Source organism: Vombatus ursinus, unplaced genomic scaffold (assembly GCF_900497805.2).
Source record: "Vombatus ursinus unplaced genomic scaffold, bare-nosed wombat genome assembly UNPS02014775.1, whole genome shotgun sequence".
In the NCBI taxonomy this organism is placed as follows: domain Eukaryota; kingdom Metazoa; phylum Chordata; class Mammalia; order Diprotodontia; family Vombatidae; genus Vombatus; species Vombatus ursinus.
Window position 1 is genome coordinate 16,197,180 of NW_020954553.1, and position 19,713 is coordinate 16,216,892.

Here is a 19,713-nt window from a genome sequence, read left to right on the forward strand (position 1 = left end):
ATTGAACATCAGTCGAAAAGCATTTATTAAATACCTACTATGTGCTAGGTTTTATACTGAGTGTTAGCGATATAAAGGCAAAAGTAAAACAGTACCTGCCCTCAAGGAGCTTATATTCTAACTACTTTGCATGTAGGTTATGAATGATAAAACTGGAGTACTTCAGACTACTAGAGCTTTGAGAATTCAGGAGAAAGACAGAAATCATTATGGGCTGGCCTAGGTGGGGAAAGCATCCTGAAGAGAAGGGACTTGGGGTGGTGTTTAAAGAGTTGCTAGAGTTTAGACAAGCAAAGCAGAGAGAGACCAGAGAGCTAGGTAATGAAGCAGTATGAGCAGATAGATATTAGTTGGTGTTTGGTCCAGGAGTGCCCTTGGGGATGCTTACTCTTTCAGAGGGAAAAGCCCTTCAGTGTCACACCCATCCCTGTCCTCCCAGAGCCTGGGGAGTCCCCAGGACCCCCAGATCCCCAACTATCACTGTCAAGAGGTCAGGAAAATTTCTATATTTGAAATCAGGCAGCCTCGAGAAGGTCATGCTGAAGATCATCTTTCCCCCTCTGAGGCCAGAGCTTAGAAACCTTTCTTGGAGAAAGGAAGGTAGTTGGCTTTTATCAGACACAGGCTTAGGAGCAGACTACAAGGTGGCTGGCTCAACAGTGGCCCCCAGTGTCTAGACAGGTTTATTTCAGGTGGTGATTATCTTTCCTTATTCCAAAGTCTCCTCTTGTGAGGACAGCTCCCTGTGAGCTCACAATTCACTGCACCTCAGTGGAGGCACATGCTAATCTCCTTATCTCTTTCCCCCACCAGTCCCCTGTCTGCCTCCACCCCCATGCCTGGAGCTATTTCATCCACCTGAAATGCTACCCTTCCTCTCTGTCTGCCAAAACAAAAACAAAAAGTCACCTCCTGTAGGAAGCCTTCCAGAATGAAAGAGCCCTTTCCTGTATTGGCATCACTCCATTATTTTATTTACCCAACGAAACTTGTTCAACATGTCAGCCGGTGCTCTCCTTCTTGAGGGGAGATAATTTGCAGCACTTCTCAGAGTATCTCAAGAATTTCTTTGGTGTTAAATTTGTTTCAGTCAGAGGGACAGAATGGTTCATGTTTAAAAAGGGGAGTTTAAAGAGGAATTGGAGGGGAAGTCTTTGTGGTTCCTGCATTAACTAGGAGAAGGGGACCAATGCTACCAGAATTTGTTACCATTTCTCTGGTCCAACTCTCAGAAGACAAGAGCTCTGAAGAGGCAGCTGGCAAGATCCCTTTCAATCCTTAGACACCAACCAGGACTGGTTGAGCTGAGCAGAAAGACCTGAAGGATTTTAGCCTAAGAGGCAATGATGCCCTCAGGTGGAGATTGAATACCCACTACTAGAATTCCTGCCTGTTAGGGATACAAACTCCAGCAGATATCACTGTGTTAATGCTTGAAATACTATCTCCTGTAGCCCTGGGGGCCCCTCAGAAGCACCTCAGAGCATTGGACCAATCCATGCCCCATCACACCGACTAGAATGCTAGCTAGCGACTTACCTCACCTGCCACGCTCTTTCCTGGAACTTTGTTTCCAATCTCTTGTGACTAAAGTGTAAAGGAGAAAAGTGTTAGTTCTACAGTGCGAGGACCTCAGCTCAAATTCTGCCTCAGGCAAATCACATCTCTCTGAACCTCAGTTTCCTCATTTGTAGAACAAGGGGACAAAATGAGGCAAACTAGACAACCTTTAAAATGTGGGTTCTTAGACCCCTTGGGCAGTCTGGTGAAGCTTGTATCTCCTTCTTAGAATCTTATTTTAAATGCATAAAATGAAATATATACAATTACAAAGGAAACCAATTATATTAAGATATCATTATCGGAATAGTAAAAAAAATTATGATCTAATAATATACATGCTTCTTTATTAATGCATTAAATAACAAGACAGCATATTTAAAATATAGGCAAGTTAAAATGTCTAATAACTAGAGTAATTTTGAAGTAGTAATGAGTATAAACAGTATTTCAAGCTATCTATAACAACTCTAATGTGATAGGAAAATATCTGTGATTTCTATTGGTGACAAAGTCACAGGTTCTACTGTACATTCATAATGGAAAGAAGTGTAAGATTTCAGTTAGAAGTTTGTGAAAATCAAGATGTGATTTTTTTTTCCCCATCTGCGTTCACAGAGCCCCTGAAATCTCTCATGTATCTCCTGCTCTAAATTCTCTTCAAGTTCTAAAGCTATGATTCTATGACCATGACACCCTCAGGCAACCAAGAGGATACACCACAACACAAACCAGTAGAGAGGGGCCTTCAGGCATTGAAGACAACTTTCTCCTGTTATTTGATTTTTCAGTCTAACTCACCAAACTGCCTCCTCAGCAGAAATGGGTTTGCCAGGCTGCATTGCCTTCTGGGAAGAATTGAAGAAAACAATGAACCAACCTGCCCTGCCTCTTAATAGAGTCATTACCTAAGAAAAATCACTTCACCTTCCTCAGCCTCAGTTTCCTCATCTGAAAAATGGAAATAGTCATTCTTGCACTACCTACCTTATTAGAAGCTAGACAGCACAGTGTCCTGAGCTTGAGTCCCTACGGACAAGTCACTGAGCCTTTGCCTGCCTCAGTCTCCTTATCTGTAAAATGGAGGTTATGATGAAGATGATGATGATGATGATGACAATTACAATAATGGGCACCTACTTCACAGGGTTGTTGTGAGGAACAAATGAGTTACTATTTGAAAAGCACTTTGTAAACCTTAAATAGCAATATAAATGCTAATTATTATTAATTTAGGGCTTCTGTGAAATCCCTTCATAACTACCAGCTACTTCATAAAGGTTGCCCACTATTAACATCATTAATAATAATTGTTAGCATTTATATAGTGCTTTAAGGTTTGCAAAGGGCTTTACAAATATTATCATATTTGATCTTCCCAGCAACCCTGGGAGGTAGGTGCTATTATTATCCTCATTTTACAGATGAGGAAACTGAGTCTGAAAGTTCCAATGACTTGCCCACAGTCACAAAGCTAGTTTATATCCAAGGAAGGCTTTGAACTCTACTGACTCCAAGGCCAGCACTTTATCTACTAGGCCACCTAGCATTATCTTCCTGGTAGGAAACAGTCTCTGGTGAATTTAGCTGGCAAGAGCCAGGTTTTCTCACTGTCTGTTCCTCTCAGGAAGGTCAACCATAGAAATTCCAGAATTGCAGAGGGAAGGAAACCAAATTCACATATGGGAAGAGGAAATAGCAACTAAGAGACCTGCTTGGAGCATCTGCTCAATGCCTTCCTCTTCTAGATAGCAGAGCAATCTGTACTTGTTGCTGTAGGACTTTGAAAATGTCTACTAGTCATTTAGTGTGTGTTTAGTGAAAGTCTTTGTGTCATGGTGCGCCTGTGTACGTGAGTGTCTGGTGTGTGTGCCTGTGAGTACAGCTCTGTGGATTTGGCTGTAAATACAGCTATCTGTGAGTGTGGGGCTGTATGAGGGTATCTCTATTTGTGAATGTGTGTGTCCATGTGTGTGCCTCTGAATCTATCTCTGTCTGTGTGCCTAAGGCTATATCTCTATGAATGTGTATGTATGTGTGTGTCTATAAGCATGCATCTGTCTGGGAGTCTGTATGTACTCATAATTAGTCATTCTCTATAAAATGGTTTATTTCACGTTCCTCAGAGAGAGTCGCTGGGGTGGGGCACACTTAGGGGAGCAGTAGAGTCTTATTAACAGTAATAGATCACATTTAAATAGCACTTTATAGTTTACAAAGTACTTCCTTCACAACAATTTTGTGACCTAGCAAATGGCAGGTTCTTATCTTTGCAGATGGAGGGACTGAAACTCAGAGAAATGAAGGTACTTGTTCCCTCTTACTGTAAACAGTGGAGCTGAGACTAGAATTGAGATGTTCCAACTTTGCTTCACTGCTCTTTCTGTTGGACCACACTGTCTCCAACAATTCTCTCTTCCCCCAAACAAGACCATTTTAGTGACTCAGGAGCCCCATCTTCCTTCCCTTCTCAATCATTGCTTATTTAGATCTCGAATTCATATTGTGCTCATAATCATTTTACTTTCTCCATCTCAGTATCATCCTTCTTCTCAGAAGCGGATAATGATTCCCACCTGCCAAGGCAGAGTGAGTCTTAAGATTAAATTGTATTTTAATCTTAACTCTTATTTAAGGACCTCTCTTTCCCCAATGCCTCAGGAGCTATGGAGGGCCTGCCAGAAGTCTCTACAATAAACTTCTTCTTTCAGTGGGACTGATGGGGACCTCCCTCCATACTGTGCCTGACTTCTAAGCTCTGATGAGATAGGATGAACACAAAACCAACCATTCTAAGCTCCATCCCACCCCACAAACTCTGGGTCCAATGGGAACAATAGGTAGAAGTTACAGAGATAAACAGCTTTGAAAGTCAGTTGAATTTCTATATATACACATACATACATGTATGCATACACACATGTATACATGTGTGTAGGTATATTATACATATATTAAAAGGAAGCTATATGTGATATTTACCTTTTCATACATAATCATCTTTTTCTGTTCTACTTTGTATATAGAAATGTTCTCTTTTGTACATTCAATAAATTTAAAATAAAAAATAAACGTTTTTTTTTTAAATTATGAGAGGCAGATGTAATGATGTTCCACGTAAGAAAACGTTTCCTAACAATGAAGGCTACCCTAAATTGGAATGGCCTACCTTGAGAGATAGTGAGTTTGCCATCATCACTGGAGGTCTTCGGATGAAGCCCAAAAGATGCCTACAGGTTGTTGCCAAGTAGATCACTATTCAGGTACAGGTCAAATTAAATGATTCCACTTTCCTTCTCTAACTCTGAAACTCACTGGTTCTGTGGAACTGGAACACCAGGGAGGGAACTAAGACAGGAACTAAGGCTTGGAAAGAGCTTGGGTCATGGATGAGGGAAGGCATCCACCCAGTTAGCAGGCACACCCAATCCTATTCTATCCTATTATTTCAGTTTCATGGGTTCAAATGTGATATGATATGATGTGGTATAATGTAATGTAACAGAATAACTTTACACAAATTAACACATATTGTAATATGGTATGACATAGCACAATATAGCATAGCATAACATAGTGTAATGTAACATAACATAACATAATATAATATATTTTCTTTTGGATTAGACCTGTGATTTCATTGGTGTAGGATGAGGAAAGTCCCTCTACCATTGCATATTGGCATTTTCTACAAATTATAGTCATGCACACTGAGAGGTGGGTGATTTGTTCAGGGTCATAGAGCCAGTATATGTCAGAGGTGGAATTTAAACCCAGATCTTCCAATATAATAAGAAATGATATGATATAATATAAAGTAATACAATATAATATATGATATGATATAATATAATGATACATCATGTCCAAAGTGGAGTGTTGTGTTGTGTTGTGCAGTATAGTGAGGATAATACAAATTAACAAAGGGTGTTATATAATATATTATAGCATTATATTGTCCTGTCTGAAAGGATTTCTGGGGCTCCTCTCTGCAAATAAATGATCCTAGTTACAGAGTAAGAGGGGTATAGGGCTAGTGGGATAAGCATAGCATTCAGCTGGGCCTTCCATTCACAACCCTAGAGAAGGCAAAGAGATCTAGGGTGCTTATTGGTTAGGAAATGATGGCTTCTATCTGCATGAAGGCTGCATTTGCTCTGTCTAAGCTAACATAGTATCAGCAGCTGAAAATGGGCCTAATTTTAAAGTCAAAACCTAAAAAGAAGAGGAAATGGGCCTAGGAGTCAGAGCATGATGACTCTTTTCACCTCTTTCCTATTGACGGCACGGCCTTCCTCCCCATTACACAGCCTAGTGGGATTTTGGTGTCGCCTTTGACACATCTATCTACTTTACCCCTGCATCTTATCAGTTGCCAAGTACTTCCATTCCACCTCTGAAATATCTTTCCCATTCATGCCTTTCACTCCTTCACTGTCCCCCCTTGCCTGAAATGCATTACCTCTTTGCCCATCTCCCAGGGTTTCTTTCTTACTTTAAGATGCAACTCAAGTACAATCTTCTACATGAAGCCCCTCCTTCCCAAACTACCTTGTATTGTATTTAACTAACATATATATACACACACACACATATATATATACACACACACATACATACATATACACACATTTCTTTGTGTCTTTCATATTTATGCTATGTATTTTTTTATTTGTACTTATCTTCCCCACTCAGATATGAGCACCTCTGAAGCAGGTATTGTTTTCTTTGTACTCATATGCTGAACACCTAGTACAGTGTAAGTGTACGTACTTAGTAAGTGCTTGATAAACACTTATTGATTGATTGACTCACTGATCTATCCTTTCCTCTCCACACTTACTCCCAGTACCCCAGTTCAGGTCCTCATCTCTTCTCACCTAGATTTCCATAACAACCTCAGAGCTGGATTTCCTTTCTCAACTGTATCCCCAATCTATCTATTCTATTCTATCCTATTCATATTCTAAATCACTCCTGTATTTCTCATTGCCAAATAAAGTATAAACTCTTAATCCCATCACTCAAGACCTTCCTCAATCCAGCCCTAATCTCCCTGTCCTTTTATCTCCTTCTATTCCTCTTCACCTGTTCTATGTTCTGGCCAACTAAGGTGATTCAACACCCTCAATTCTAATCCAGTCTGTCCTGTCCTCTAGCCTTTGCACTTTCTATGGTAGATACCCTCTTAACATGGCCCATGCTTCCTTCTTTCAAGGTCCATTTCAGATGGCACCTCCCTCACCAAGGGAGGCCCTTGACCCTTTCCCTCTTCCTCCCTGCAAACATGGAAATGATCTTTCCCTCCTCAGAGTCTTTTGTAGCACTTTGACTTAATGTCCCTTTTGCTCTCTTGTCAATTTTATTCTGTTGTCTTATTTTCCTTTGCAGCATGGTAATTTAGTTACTTATCCACCACCACCACCACCACCACCCCCATGACTCCCCATTAGATTGTAAACTGATTAAGAGTAGAACGTGTCTCATCCCCATGGTTTTAACCCAGCACAGGGCCCTGCACATGGTTGCTACATAATAAATGTTTGTTGAATTGTTTTGTTTAATCATATGAAGGTTAATCACATAGAAGAGTTATTAGACACAGTCTGTTTGGCCTCAGAGTGCAGAACTGTGATCTTATAGAGAGACAGATTTGGGCTCAGGACAAAGAAGAAATTCCTAATAATTAGAGCTGTCTCACCATGGCTGCCTCCTTGAGTAATGTTTGTGTTCCCCATCACTAGAAATGTTCAACAGGGTCCGAATATATACCCTTTCAGGGATGTTAAAGAAGAGATTCTTGGATTAGGTATCCGCTCACGCCTCTGTGATCCCTTTCATTGAAATTGTGGTTCTAAGTTCAGATCACATCAGACTGAAAAGAGAGATCATGAAGTCATGATTTATTGAGTCCTAACCTTCCCTCATGTTAAGGGTGTCAACTTCCAGTGTTGAAAGGGCAAAAGGGCACTGGACCTCTCCAGATCTGGGTTCTAGTTCTTGCTCTGACTCTGATTAGCTGTGTGATTGTGGGAAATCACTAGCCCCTTGGAAACTTAGCCTTCTCATTTGTAAAATGAATCTGGACCCCAAGGATCAACAAATAACAGAATTCTGAGACTTTCAGAGATCTTCTGTGCCAGCCTTTTATTTGAAGTATTAGCCATCACTAAAGCATGCCTGACAAGGGGGTCATTCAGCCTTTGCCTGAGGACTTCTGGTGACAGAAAACTCACTACTTTTCAAGTCATCCCATTTTACTTGGGGGCAATTCCCATTGTTAGGAAGTTCTTCCTCATGTTGCCATGATAAGTTGATCCACAGATGTGCCTTGATATTCCTGATGTCATGGAACATAGAAAAGAGCACTGACTTTGGAATCAGAGGACACATGGGATCAAATCCTGCCTTGAATACTTCCCTTGGACCACTCACTTAACTTCCCTGACCTGTAGTGTCTTCATCTATAAAATAAGGAAGTTAGCCTGCATGGCCTCTGAAGTTCTTACCAGTTCCAGAACTAGGATCTCCAGTAGAAATCTTTCTCCCTTCTTATAACTCGTAGCCATCAGCCTCTGTCATGTCTCTTCTAGGACCAAGGATAACAAGTCAACACCCTCCTTCACCTGACAGGCTTTAAAATATTTGAAGGTTGATAAAGATTGAGGAATTTATTGAAATGACATATAGAGTAGGCTTAGCACCTCTAAATTTTACAATGTGTGGCCATCCCAAGAAGTCAAGGCTACCTTGCTCGGCTAAAGAAACCCTCATGCCACCTACCTAGGGCTTCCAGCTGTGCCTAGAACCAGCCCATGGCCAGATTTTGCAGGAGCTGAAGGACAGCTTATAGCCGTCCCTGTTCCCTTCCAATTCTCACCAATCCCCCACCATCCTTGAGCACTGAGAGCATTCATGCTATTCTTCGGTTTTTTGTGTTGCTCATTTCCCCCTGCACTCTGACCTGCTCTCATCAGCGGTGCACCCTCCTCACTCCAGACCTTTTTGGACCCTCGTCCCCATCATAACAGACTTACTTCTATATTCATCTTCTCCAAGGTATGTTCTCTGCTAGCCGATAATTAATTGACATGAAATTCATTCATTAACGAGCATTATTAAATGCCTATTATGGATCAGGCATAGACCTGGACATATGTAAATGAGAAGGCAGTCCCTGCTCTCAGGAAGCTTGTATTTGATTTAAGAAAAGAACACATACACAGATAAACAAACATGCAGGGTTTACAAAGTAAATTAAAGTCATTTGTGGTTGAGGAGGCCACTGACACCGGGGGAAGGGAGAAGAGCTCAAGAAAGGCCTCCTGTAGGAAGGGATGATGCTTGCAAATAAGTCAAAGTGTTCCTCTTCTGAAGCAATATAGTGGCAATTTACAGTCTTCTAGAGACAATGCCTTAACCCAAATGAGTAGAGTAATGATGACTTTCTCTCATTGTGACAGGCCAGTAGGGAAAATAAAATCGACTGTTTTAGGCCTTTGCTTGGAATCAGGAGATAGAGAATTCTCCTCCCTCTTCTCTGTCTCCTCTCTCATCACTGAGAGCAGTACCATACACCTAGAGTATTCCTCTTCTCGCTCCAGATCAAACTGGCCTTAAATAGCCCTCTCTTAAGGATTCTGCTTTGCCCGCATTTTTCCCCACTGTATATCGTGGCAGATGGCACCCAGTACATTTCTCTCACACACACAGATTTCTCCTTGAAAACAGGGTTGTATATTTATCGAACACACAGAATTGAAATATACACTGATTACTTTGGGGACATTTTAGCTCAAAAACAAATATGCTCATCTACCAGATAACTAACTTCTCTGCAGGGGGAAAGCTAGCTACGCTACGAATCCTAACAGTCATTCTCACAAGTATGGAGGCAGAAAGGAAATAGAAGGGGATTATATGTTCCCAGGGGTGCTACTGGGCTGTTCTTGAAGTTTGGGGCATGTATCTGAGAAACCTGTAGTCTGACACTAGGCTGTGGCATTCTGCAAATGAAGTCTAGGGGGAAAAACCCAAAAAACATCAACTCCTAGGCAGGGATGAAAGGCCTCTGGCTCCAAATACCCAACCAAAGCTCTCCTCTCAAGCAAGAAGAGCTCAAGTGAGCCTCATTCTCTTTTCTCATCTCACCCTTTGAGGCTGTCCACAAAAAGTCATACATCTCCCATCAATTCACCCACCCTGGATATTTCTGCTTCTTTCTCAGGGAAGAATCCTAGAAAAATCCTGCCCCATGTCCCCAGAAAACTCTTTCTCTTATCTAGTCACACTTCCCCAAAGGACCCCTCGAGGACTTGGCCCTGATGTCCAGTCTGTACCCTATGGGTTTTCCACTAGCTGGCTTAACATAAGAAGATATTATTCATTCCACATCTTCAGTTGGCTCTCAAGGTGAAGGTTGTCAATCCTTGATGGTACCAAATCTGTGCTCCCCACTTCCCCAGACACCGAGAAGACAACACCTTGGGTCTATCTTGCTCCCGAGTTACCCCCTTTTCTCAGGCCCCTATTCTATATTTCAATCTGACCTGACTAAAAAAATACCCAATATGGCCCTACCTGAGAGAGGGAAATAGACTATAGGACCTGCCCATGTCCCTTTTCAGCCTAAGACTAAGTATTTCTCTAGCCACCATGACACCGTCCTCTCTTATCCTCTCTCCACTTCACTTTCCTTTTGGCTAGATAGTAGAAAGAAATTAAGAATCACAGTACTGCTTCTCCAGAAATGACAAAGCACTCTTCATTTCTATATGGGAAACAAAGTCTCCAATTAAAAAAAAAAACAACAAAAAGGAGATGATTTAACCTTTGTCGTATTCCAGCCAGGGAGAAAATCTATTGTCACACAATCACAGAGGCTATTGTGCTGATTGTCAAGAATGGAACTCTTGGGGTGGGTGGGGGAATGAAATTCCCCACAGCTAATCTATGATAGAATTGGTCAATGTAGGGTGAAGCTTTAGCAATATTGTTCCACGCACTGTCAGATGTAAATATTCTGCTCTTCATTGTGTAAGCAATCAAAGGGAGGCTTTTATAGACGGGAGCCTGAATGGTTATAATATCTACTCCAAGGAGCTCGTAGGGGAAATCAGAGAATATTGTGTTTTCCAAAGCCTCCTTTAGCAGCCTGTCTTTAATCTTTTGCGTCAGTCCAGTAAGTTGTATGCTGGCCACATCACAAAGGCCTGCACTTTAAATGTTGTGCTTGACATTATTAAAAAGCACAGAATAGAGAATTAGGCTGGAGGTTTTAAAAAAAAATCACTCCTAAGACTGTGCCATCCAGCTATCTCCTGGCAGGCATCATCTTCCCATGCCTTTCTTGTCTCCACTGGGTGCTGAATTTCCTCAGGGACAGCAAGGTGAAAGAGCCTGGGGGACGGGCACCCATTTTTTATGGCATAGGTCCCATAGGAAGAGACAGGTCAAAGTGGTCCAATTGTTAAGAGTTCATTAAGTAAAGAGCAGCAAGCATCGGAGAGTGACTTTTAAAAATGATCGACTTTTATTTATAATGACGTTCCAGCCATTAATTTCCAAGGAAGAAAGCCCCAAAGCCGAAGCAGGTTCATTAGAAATTTGACATTAGTAATTTAATTAAATTGGATCTTTGCGTCTTGTTGCAGAAAATGAAACGTTAGTTCTTTACCGATTCTCAGCTCATTTACCCTGATTCTCTCTCTCCCCCTCACCTTGGGCTCCTTATCTTCTGGAATTAACACTGCTCCATCTGCCCACCTTGGACCAAACTCTTCAGACAGGGTTAGGCAATGAGAGAACAGAAGGTGATCGATATGAAAGGCAGAGAGAGACAGCACCTGTGGGGAGGTGGAGTTATATCTGGCTCTGAGATGAGGATTGGAAATGAAGATCTCTGGCTTTAGAAGCAGCCTTGAACACTATCCTTTCTCTAAGCAGTATACTCCACCAGGCTCCCTGGTCATCCACAGAGAGCTTTGTCCCTCCATCACAGGCTCCACTGACCCAACCGACTCTCTGAGTATCTATAGTAAGCTTTGTACCTCATAGAATCATAGAAATAGTTAGGAAGTATCTTAGGGGCTGCTTAGTTCAACCCCCTTCTTTTACAAATAAGGGAAATAAACTTCCAAAAGGGGAAGGGATCTGCTCAGGGTCACAAAAAGGATAAGGACATCTCAGATCCCAATAGCCTAAGTTTCTATCCACACATGTGGATCCAGCCTTACATATGGGGGAAGAGAGATCCTCCTATATACTGTGATTTGCGATAGCTCCCAGCGTCTGGTCTAAGAGGTAGCTGGGTGGTACAATGGATAAAGCTCTATACCTGGAATCAGAAAGACTTCAAATCTGGTCTCAGACACTTATTGGTTGTGTGACCCTGGGCTAGTCACTTATCCTCTCTATGGTTCAGTTACTCCTTCTGTAAAATAGGGATAATAATAGCACCTACCTCCCAGAGTTATTGTGAAGATAAAATGAGTTAAGATTTATAAAGTACTTTACAAACTTTAAAACTCTATATAAATACTATCTGTTGTGGTTGTTGTTGTAGCTGTTGTAATTCACCTATCCCCTCACCTTCTGGAAATTCCTGCCATCATCTCATTCCTTAGCAGCCTGTTGAAGGTGGTGGCCCTGTCTGAGTTAGGTTTAAGCTTTTAAGCATTAGGAAGATGTAAGCCATCAGAACAGCATAGTTTACCTGGTTTGATTGCAAACAATTACAATTGGGGACCGAACAACTCTCTACTCATAACCACTCCCTCCCAGGTAACATAATGTGATACACTCATTAAAATTCACAAACTTACAATCTAGACAGGGAGACTCAGAGAGTAGATTTGGATGCAAACGCTTGATGTTGCAATCTGTGTCCAAACCTCTGACCCTGGAGTATTTGAGATATAGCAGAGCTCCAGACCAGGAGCTTGAGGCCCTGCTAAGCCAAAGGTGGGTTAACTAGATGGGTACAATAGATAGAGTGCCAGGCCTGAAGTCAAGAAGACTCATCAAGTGGTGTCTAAGGGGACAAGAGCAAGATGTGTACACTCATGAAAAGATGAATGATAATGCATGGCAGTGTGTAATGGCTGTCCACCGAGTGAGTGCTCGCGCAAGTTCAGAGGAGGGAGGAGCCATTATGGTTAGAGCAATCAGGGGCAAAAGGAGGTGGACTTTGACTGGGTCTTGAAGGTTGGGTAGAATTTGGATAAACAGAGAAGAGAGCAAATGAATTCCAGCCAAGTGAAAATGGCCAAATTTGTTGAAACTAAGGAACCTACAGATTAGTTGAAGGAAGGAAATTTGGAAAAGCAGGTTGGGGCTAGGTGGTGGAGAGCACTGAATGCTGCCTTAAATAGTTTGGATTTTTGCCTTTAGGCAATGGGAAGCCTTTCAATATTTTGTTGCCTGTGTGGAGAGAGGGTCATTAGTGAGGGGCTTTTCTGACAGGTAAGAGGAAAGAGAAAGGGTGAGAGGCTTTAGCTAGTGACTAAGCATGGTATGTATCTTTCTTTGTCTTACCAGTTCTCCCCAGTCACACGTGTGGGAACCCAGGAAGACTACCCAATGGCATCCAACAGGGCACGACTTTCAACCTGGGAGATAAGGTCCGCTACAGCTGCAACACTGGCTTCTTTCTGGAGGGTCATGCGGTGCTCACCTGCCATGCCAGCTCTGAGAATAGTGCCACATGGGACTTCCCTTTGCCCACCTGCCGAGGTAAGTGGTTACCTGAATAGCCTTTGTGTATGGAATCCAAGGCAGTCCCCATCTCCTCCCCTTGCCTCATTTACCCTCTCAGCTTTGAGAAGGGATGGGGTGAGAGGGGCCTCAATGGCACCTCTTACTATGGTTAAACAACATATACACGCCTCTACACACATACAAAGAAAATGAAACACGAAGCTAACCATTTTGCTCCCCTGCTTAAAAATTCCTAAGGGCTCTCAACTGCCTCTAGATAAAATGCAAACACCTTAGGCTGGCATTTTGAGGTTCTCCACAATCTCCAGCTTAACTTTCCCAGCCATATTGCTTCCATCCATAAATGCCACTTTTTTTTTCAAGGCAACTGGGGTTAAGTGACTTGCCCAGGGTCACATGGCTATTAAGTTCAAGTATCTGATTTGAGACCGGATTTGAATTCAGGTCCTCCTGACTCCAGGGCCAGTACTCTATCCACTGTGCCACCGAGCTGCCCCCATAAATGCCACTTTCAATCTGAAGTGAGCTGTTAGCTATTCTCTGAGCTCGCCGTTGTGTCTCCTGCTTCCATGAATTTGCGTGTCATCTCCTATTCCTGGGATGAATTCCATCCCTCATGCGACCTTCGTTTCATCAATCAGTCAATCAACAAGCATGTGTTAAGCACCTACTATGTGCCAGGCACTTTACTAGGCACTGGGGATATAAATACAAAGAAGCAAGTGATCCCTGCTCTTTAAGGCTCAGTTTAGTAATTATCACTTCCTCTATGAAACCTTCTTTGAAATCTGAAGTTGCCATTGCTCTCTCTTTCTTCATCTTCTTTTATTTTCTTATCTGGGTGTATGTTGTATCCCATCTGCAAGTAGGGAATAAGTTCTTCAGGGCTGGGATTGTTTTGGTTTTGCTCTTGTACCCCCAGAGTCTAACACAATGCCTTGTACATGACAGGCACTCATCATAGGATCGTAGATTTAAAGAAACAACTGAGTGCCAGAGAAGTCAAATGATTCACTCAAGATTATAACAAGATAAGCAGCAGAGCTGAGATTCAAACCCGAGTCTTCTGACTCCAAATCCAGGGCTCTTTACACTGTACCGAGCTGCCTCTTAATAAGTATTGACCTTAATAAATTTAGCACACGTTTGCCTAATTGAATTGTTGGATTGACTTAAAGCAACGTTATCTATTAGTGCGAATTAATATGATGCAAACAGATTACAGAGCAAACCTCATTGTGGAGGGTCCCCAAGTAAAGCAGTGATCAAGTCTCCAGGGATGCAGGCAGGCTTTTTGGAAAAGGGATGTGTTAAGTAGAATTTAAGAGGAGTAAATATGGATTTTTGAAGAAGATATTCCTATCTTTTTTAGAGGAATTGGGCTTTTAATATGATAAGTATTACAGTGTTCCTGCTGAATCACCTGGAGTAGTAATTTGACTATGGGCACCTGGGGGTGGGGGCTCTGGGGTTTCTATTTTGTTTTGGTAAGGGAGTCATCAAAAATCTATAAAAAACAACTTGACAAAGTCTTGACCAGTCTTCATGTCTGTGTCAAAGAAACCCACTCTCTTCCACCCCCAGACATCAGATTCAAAGGCCTGAAACATAGCTAGAGGTGAGACTCTGAGTCTAATCATTCATCATATGCAACCACAAGGAAGCAAATAAACCAAGCCTAGAAAAAGGGGGAATGGTGGAAGCAAAGGCAACCTGGGTAATAATCCTAGAGCGGCTAAAGTAAAATGTTGAGGGTCTATCACTGCTAACACCAGTGAGATGGAAGAGTTTTGTTGATATGCACCATTTTGGGGGGGTTTTTTAGGCAATCAGGGTTAAGTGACTTGCCCAGGATCACACAGCTAGTAAGTGTTAAGTATTTGGTCTGAGGCTGGATTTGAACTCAGGTCCTCCTGACTCCAGGGTCCGTGCTCTATCCACTGTGCCACCTAACTGCCCCGATATGCACCATTGTGATGGGCATAGTCATCCCAATACCTTAAAGGTGACATGGTTTGTGTCTTAAGAAATGAGGAATATGAAAAAAAAAAGAGAGAGAGGCAGCTAGGTGGCACAGTGGATAGAGCACTGGCCCTGAAGTCAGGAGGACCTGAGTTCAAATCCAGCCTCAGACCAAACACTTGATACTTACTAGCTGTGTGACCCTGGGCAAGTCACTTAACCCCAATTGCCTAAAAATTTAAAAAAATAAGAATAAGAATAAGAATAAAAGAAATGAGGAATATGAAGAATTCAGACAAACACAGAAAACCTTGCCTGGATTAAAGCAGATTAAAGTAAACAAACCCAGGAAAATATTATATACAATGACTAAAATAACATAAACGAAATGAATGAAAAGCAAAGGTAGATGATGTTAATGACTAATCTTGGCCCTGGAGTAAGCATGGTGAAATAAATGCATTATCCTCCTTCCTTTGGTGAAATGAGGGAACTATGGATATGAAATGTTACATACTCTGTCAGATTTGATCTCTGTGTCAATTGGTTTTATTTAAACTTATGTTGTTGTTGTTGTTGTTGTTGTGGTCATTGTTGTTACAAGGGAAGGAGGAGTAGTTATGTTGGGAGGTGATTTCTGTACAAGTAACCTTGGCTTATATCTGTGAGGAAGGTTTGTAGGATATGGCCCAGATTCTTAGTGATTCTGCGCTTGACAGGCTGGTTATGAAATGGCTCATGCTTCTGCCCTGAGTTAGAGAGGAATGGGCTGGGCTTTGAACGTCCAGCTCTGCTCTAGGAAAGAGCCCTCTCTCCTGTGTTGCTCCCTCCTTCCTCTGTGTCCTCATGCCTCAAACAAACACACACGGGGCAACAAAAGAAGAGACTCAGTCAGCCACAGGTGCTTGTGAGAAATAATATTAAACCCGGCAAATGTATTTTAACAGAATAAAATTTTAAAGAACACAATTGAGTGGAAGGCTCGGGTGGGTTAGGGCCTGACTATTCTCTCAGTGCTCCTGCTATAGGGCAGATCTCCTACAATAAAAACACACAGTCATGCCTCCCAGCTTGTCGATAGAAGTCATCTCTCATGAACTAAAGAACGGAATTACAGATGGGGCAGGCACTGACTGCTGCCATGGATATGTTGCTTCCATATAATAACTGCCACCTATCCCTTCTTTCTATCTTCTCTAGAGTCACAAAATTCCACACAGTCCTAGGAAACCTGCTCCCCTCTGACAGAGAGCTGATTTCACATTAGTTTCTCCTCTTCCCAAGCTGAGAAGAACTACAAATCTGAGGTTTTATGGCCAACCTACCCCTTATAGGAGTTGTTACATGCAGAAACAAGACCTCAATACAACTTTTTTTTTAAAAAAATGTCTAGAATCCTGACATCCCCCCTGCAGAGCCTGGTGGGGTCAGTAGAGAGAGCTTGGTCTTTGAGAAAGGAGACCTAGCTGGTTCTAATAAGCACCTACCTGTCTATGATCTTAGAGCTGTCCATAGTCATGGAGAGCAAAAGAAGTGACAGAAGGGACTTCAGAGAAAGGAAGATGGAGCTGTTCACATGTGGCTGATCATAAAGATGGATAGAGTGTTGGACCTGGAGTGAGAAATACCTGAGTTGAAATCTGGTCTCAGATACTTACTAGTTGTGTGACCGAGGGCAAGTCACTTAATCGCTAACTCAGTTTCCTCATCTGTAGAATGGGGTAAAAATAACACATAACCACCCCCCCAAGTTATTATAAGGACCAAATAAGATAATAATTATAAAGTGCTTAGTACAGTACCTGACACATAGTAGGCACTGTATAAGTGTTAGTTGTTGTTAGGACCAAATGAAATAATAATTATAAAGCACTTAGCACAGTGCCTGGAACATAGTAAGCCCTATATAAATGTTAATTGTTGTTATTCATCATCATTAATTATATCCTTACAGAGCAACTAAGTTTGGTCATAAGTTGAAATAACTCATTTGAACCCAACACCCCATTAATTAACTCAGCACCAAATTACTCCAGCCAAACTCTGAATTTTTACTTCTACTCCCCTCACACTCTCTTTAGATCATCATCTTGATCCTACTGTAGATCCTGCCCATACCTTTAGCTTTTCAATTCTATAATCTGGGTTCCCAGTTACTGAATGTAGTTTATTACAATTTTGTTTCTGTGCCCAACCTATACTGGCCCTTCCCAACTGCCATGCCTCCTTCTCAAGCTCCCTGCCCTTTATTTCTTAGATCCAGAAGGAATCTGCCAGTGCTATGGAACTGAAGTCCATGCAGGTTACTACCCAAATTCTGCCTGGGGATGTAGCCAGGGAAACAGTAGACCACCCTGCTAAACTGGAATGGAAAGAACTAGGAAGGCTTAGTGCCACAAGCCAGTTATCTGAGCATCCATGGGAATTCCCAATACTTGTCTAAGGACCTGGTGATGTACTTGATGAGCTCTAGCTTCTAACTAAAGCTAAAAAAGCAGCTGATGTTTAGTAAGTTCGGGCTAATGGAATCAGCATCTCAGAGCTAGAAGGGCACTCTGAGATCATATAGTGCAATACCTGCTTGACATGCAAACTCCCTCTTCAACATCACTGAGAAGTGGTTGTTCAACTTTTGTTAGAACTCCAGTAATTGGGAAATATAGCTCTAATTGTGAAAAAGTTCTTCCTTATGTTCATCCAAAAGCTGACTTCTTATAACTTCTACCCCCTTCTAAATTCCAAATACAACAGGCATTTATTAAGCACGAACTAAAGTAATAGCTTGGAGAAGGAAATGGCAAACCACTCCAGGATCTTTGCTATGAAAACTCCATGGACAGCATTGGTATGCTATGATTCATAGGGTCACAAAGAGTCAGACATGACTAAACAACAACATAATAATTTTTGTAGCACTATAAAGTTTAGAAAACACTTTGCATACATTACCTCATTTGGGCCTTGCAACAACCCTGTAAAATTAGTGCTATTATTATCCCCATTTTACAGATGAGTAAACTTGGTCTCAGGAAGGTGATTTGCCCAGGGTCACACAGCTATAAGAAGTATCCAAGATGGAAGTCAAACTTAGTTTATCCTGACTCAGAGTTCCATACTCTATCCATTCTATCAGAAGCCCTGTGATTAGGTGCTAGGTATATAGAATAAAAAACTAAATGGTCCCCTGCCCTCAAGGAACTTATGTTCTACTGCGTAATAAAATGTCTACATAGAGAAGTAAATATATATTAATTTCTGGAGAGTAGGGTGAGAGCCCTGAAAATTGGAGAATCAGGAAAAATCTCCTATTACAGTCAATCAATTATTCAATTGTCAAGTATTTATTAAGTTCCTCCTATATGCCAAGCACTGGGATCTGGAGAAACAAAGACAGAAATCAAACATTCCCTCACCCTCAAGAAGCTTACATACTCTCAGGGGAGACACCTGTATGTATAAGTGTTTTTGATGTTCACTCCATTTGGAATTTTCTTGGCAAAGATACTGGAGTGGTTTGCAATCTCTTTCTCCAGGTCATTTTACAGATAAGGAAACTGAGACAAACAGGGTTAAGTGACTTGCCCAGGGTCACATAGCTAGTAAGTGTCTGAGGTTGGGTTTAAACTTGGGTCTTCCTGACTCCAGGCCCTCTGCTCTGTCCACTGTACCACCTAGCTCCCTATGTATTTGTTGTTGTTTTCGGTAGATTCAATCTTGTTCAATTCTTTGTAACCCCATTTCTGGTTTTCTTGGCAAAGATACTGGTTTGCCATTTCCTTCTCCAGCTCATTTTCCAGATGAGGAAATCGAGGCAAACAGGGCTAAGTGACTTGCTCAAAGATGAATCTTCCTGATTTCAGGTCCAGCACTCTATCCACTGTACCACCTAGCTGCCACAGCTGCCCATGTATAAGTGTATGCACATATATACAAAATAAACACAAGGTGCTTTGGGAGGGGTGCAATAATAGGAGAGGGAGAGGGTCCTTTCAAAGGCACAGAGGTAAGAGATATAATGTCATAATTAAAGAACATAAAATAGATCAGCTTGGTTGAAATGTAAGAGTGTGGGGAGAGACTCCATAATAATTGTAAGACACTTAGTCTGGAAAGAGATGTTAGGAAAAGCTTATGGAGCCACTGTTCCTAACCCTTTTCTTTTTCATGCTGAGGATCTTTTGCTTCAACTGATCCTCATATGGCATGGTCCCCAGGCCTTTCACTCTTCTGGATGCTCTTATCTGGATACTCTTCTGAAAATGTGGTGCTCAGAACAGAATACAGTATTACAGCTTTAGTCTGACAGGGTCAGATCATGGTAACACTGTCACTTCTCATTCTTTAGGGAGATCAGGCTGCTGTGGGGCTGAGTTGAGAGAACAGATGTGGATATTGTTGCTTGCCTGGGCAGATTTCCTCTCCACCATAATACACGGGAGACTTCAGTTGAGATTTCTCAGGGAAGGATGAGAG

The 19,713-nt window shown here is 41.8% G+C and overlaps 1 protein-coding gene across 1 annotated transcript in view; it reads left to right on the top strand.

Moving 5' to 3' along the window:
- Positions 1 to 19,713, top strand: part of CSMD2 (CUB and Sushi multiple domains 2) — a 914,813-nt gene that overhangs the window by 291,320 nt on the left and 603,780 nt on the right. Inside the window, exon 4 of the mRNA XM_027864466.1 lies at positions 13,099 to 13,293. Within this exon, the coding sequence (XP_027720267.1) occupies positions 13,099 to 13,293 (195 nt within the window). The remainder of the gene's footprint in view (positions 1 to 13,098; positions 13,294 to 19,713) is intronic.